The following is a 3,090-nucleotide window of genomic DNA, read 5'->3' as shown; positions in this document are numbered from 1 at the left end:
GGTGAGTGGAATTGACTTTTCTTCCTTAAAGTTCCCATAAAGCCCCTATAATTGACAGCAGATAATTATTTTCAGCTTGAGAAGCCTGTCCCAAAACTCTTAATAAGATTGCCAGCGAAAAGAAACAAAATGTGTTTACTTGAGTCGCTTCCAGAAGGGAGGGAAAGTAGACCTTCAGATGAGGTGGGGAAGGGCCATGGAGACAGAGAAGGGCATCCAAGCTCTGCAGCAACTCCGGGGTGCCCTGCGTGGTCCAGAGAGTGACAAGCCAGAGAGAAGGGGCAGCTAGAGTGGCACTGAGTGTGTGATGGGGTGAGGGGGGGCGAGGAGGGAGCACCTCTAAAGGAGGGGATGAGGCAGCACAATGTATACACGGGGAGGGGGTGATTTAGTGTGAAAGTATTCCACTTAATCATTTTACAGGGGTTGGGGACGTAAATATTTAGCTGGCCACATCTGGAACAGATTTTACCCCTGTGTGGGGTGGGGGTGGATAATTGGAAGGAGGGGAACGCGCATTTGTTACTTACTGTACGGGCAGTTCTCCTTCTTGGTACCGCTGACCCTCCCGTTCTTCTCAATCTTGAGAAAGTACTTGGTGAAAGAGAATAGTTTTCTCCAGCGGACATCTCCTTGGAGGTGATTGTAGCTCCGCACATGCCGCCCCGCACTGGAAGGAGAGGAGAAGGAGGAGGAGGAGGACGAGGACGACGAGGACGACGAGGAAGAAGTGTTGGTGGCCTCTGGAGACACCATGCCCTGACCAAGGGCTTGGCAGGTGACAGGGACAGAAGACACCAAGAACAGCAACAAGAAACAGCAGCAGCAGCAGCCGGGCAGGTGGGGAAAGGCTGAGGCACAATGTGTCAGTATCCATTTCCACATTGTACTGAAACTCTCGGCAGTGGAAATTGTCTCATCAGAAGGCACATACTGGAAGGGTAAGACCTGGTGCGAGGCAAGGAGACAGCTGGAGGTGGTGGTCGCTGGTTAGCTCCCTCTGGGCACGGATCTGGCCAGAAGTGAATGCACCAACATCCATAACTCCTCAGAAGGGCCGGCTGCCTCTCCTGGCTCCTTTCTCGGATCCTCTGTGCCTCTCCAGCCTCCGGGTGAATGGTGGACGTGGGTGGCCGCAGTAGCAGGAGCTGGTGGTGGCGGTGATGGTGTTGGTCACCAGCGATGTTCACTCCCCTAGGAGTTACTTTGTTCTCTTCTTCACTCCTTTCTTCACCATGTTAGATGTTTAAAAAAAAAAAAAAGTGAAAAACAGATGACAGCACGGTGAACAAAACCCAGAGGGGTCGTGGTGGGGGGAGTCTGGGGGAGATGTCTGTGCCCCTCTGCTGTTGGCACCTTCTGGCCCCTCTCTGCAGAGCCCAGCCTGCTAGCCAGTTCTGAAAGTGCTTCCCTTTGGAGTTGTCAGAACTGCAAGACCAAGCAGCTGCCTGGTCGCCGTTGTTTTCTTCCCCCTCTTGCTTTCTCTTTTTGGTGGTGCCTGTTGATTTGAAGTCTCCAGAAAGTCACTTCTTGTTTGGGGGGGATGGCGGTTGGTGTTTTGTTTGGCCCTATTTCCCTCCCCCCCTTCCTTTGGAAAGCCCGCTTGTAAACAGGTTGAAGCCTGGAGTCTAAATGTCAGTGATTCTAAGCCAGAGGTGGGTTCTGCCTTTGCCGGTCAAACCTCCTTTGCAGGGGTGGAGAAGCGGGGGGAGGGGGTCAAACGGCGGTGGGACATCTGAAACCCTCGGCTGCTGGGAACGCCAGGGCGAGGGAGGGGGAGGGGGCCGGGAGGGGGGAGAGCCGGGAAGCGAGGAGTGGAGAGCGCGGTGCCTGGGCGCAGAGCTGGGGGGCTGAGGGGTGCGTTCTTCGTCGCCGCCGCTGCAGTCTCAGCCGGCGCCTGCAGCTCGGGCTAATTGCTGCTAAAGCGTCCTTGTGCTCCCTGCGCTGGCCGCCGGCGCGAGCTGGATCCTCAAGCTTTCCGAATTGTGCCGACTTCCAGCCTGAACCAATCCCCTCTTGGGGAGCCCTTCCTCACTTGTTTTCCAGTATAGTTTTTTTCCCCCCCTTTGGCAGTGGTGGACTTGGGAACCACCTGGAGCCTGGTGCGTGGCTGACTTTCCCCCTCTCTCGCTCCCAAGAGGAGAGGAGGGCTGGGAGAAAGCAGAAGATGCTGAGGGTAAACCCTCCAAAGCGGCAGATTTTAAACTGTCGGGAGCGAGCACAGAAAAGGGAGCCATAATTAGCTTCCTTTCCTCCGCTTCTGCCAGCTTCCAAGGAGGTCTCCGCTTTAATGAATCACTGATTTCTCGCTTCCGTTGCTGAAGTAAAAAGTTCACACTTTGGCCTTCTCTGCCTTTTAAGCTCTGGGAGATTTATTGTCACCCTTAAAAGTCATCCCCCTCTTGGCCCAAATGAAATCGGGGACCGAAATGACCGATTTCTAATTGCTAACACGAGTCGTTACTGAATCACGCGTCCACTTCAAAGCGAACGCACTTTATTGAGATTACGATTCAACCACACAATTTGGCTGAATATTCTGCAGACTGTTATCTTTTCTGTGCAATTTCCTTTGAGCTTTACCATAAAGGGGCGTTTCATTCTTTCTTTTTTTTCTACCTTCAGGTTAACGTTTAAGGGGTTCTATTTCACCTTGTAACTGCACCGCTAGGCTCCCGCTCTTGTTCATTCACTCACCACCTCGTTGCACTCCCTCGTTGCCAAGAGAAACTTGTTCACACCCACCCAGGTATAGACAGAACCGAGTCCTGACTAGGAAGACTTTGTCAGTCATTAAGAGGCACAGGAAGGAAATATTGTGATAATTTCTCCCAATTTGATGAAGAGAGTTCCTGGAGTAACCGTTCTTTAAGAATTAGGGGTAGACAGCTTATACCTAAGATGTATTTGTGTTATATATAAGGTACCTGAGGATTGCGTTATGTTCATACATGTGAAACTGCCAATATTTCATGATTTTCTAGTTTCAGAAGTGGCAATTTCATATGGTTCACCTAATATTGAGAGTGCTAGTCTAACAGCCAAAATAATCTCAAAGTGAAGTTGGAAGTTTCACTGCTGCAACTGTAA

The 3,090-nt window shown here is 51.5% G+C and overlaps 1 protein-coding gene across 1 annotated transcript in view; it reads right to left on the bottom strand.

The window, feature by feature from the left end:
• Positions 1-1,657, bottom strand: part of FGF10 (fibroblast growth factor 10) — a 68,740-nt gene extending 67,083 nt beyond the window's left edge. The window contains exon 1 of the mRNA XM_004678335.2: positions 531-1,657. Coding sequence (XP_004678392.1) covers positions 531-885 — 355 coding nt within the window. The 5' untranslated portion in view covers positions 886-1,657. The remainder of the gene's footprint in view (positions 1-530) is intronic.
• Between the last annotated feature and the right edge of the window lie 1,433 nt (positions 1,658-3,090).

This window comes from Condylura cristata, unplaced genomic scaffold, assembly GCF_000260355.1.
Source record: "Condylura cristata isolate star-nosed mole 26May11 unplaced genomic scaffold, ConCri1.0 scaffold00007, whole genome shotgun sequence".
NCBI lineage: Eukaryota > Metazoa > Chordata > Mammalia > Eulipotyphla > Talpidae > Condylura > Condylura cristata.
Note: the sequence above shows the minus strand (reverse complement) of the source record. Positions and strands in the feature narration are given on the sequence as shown.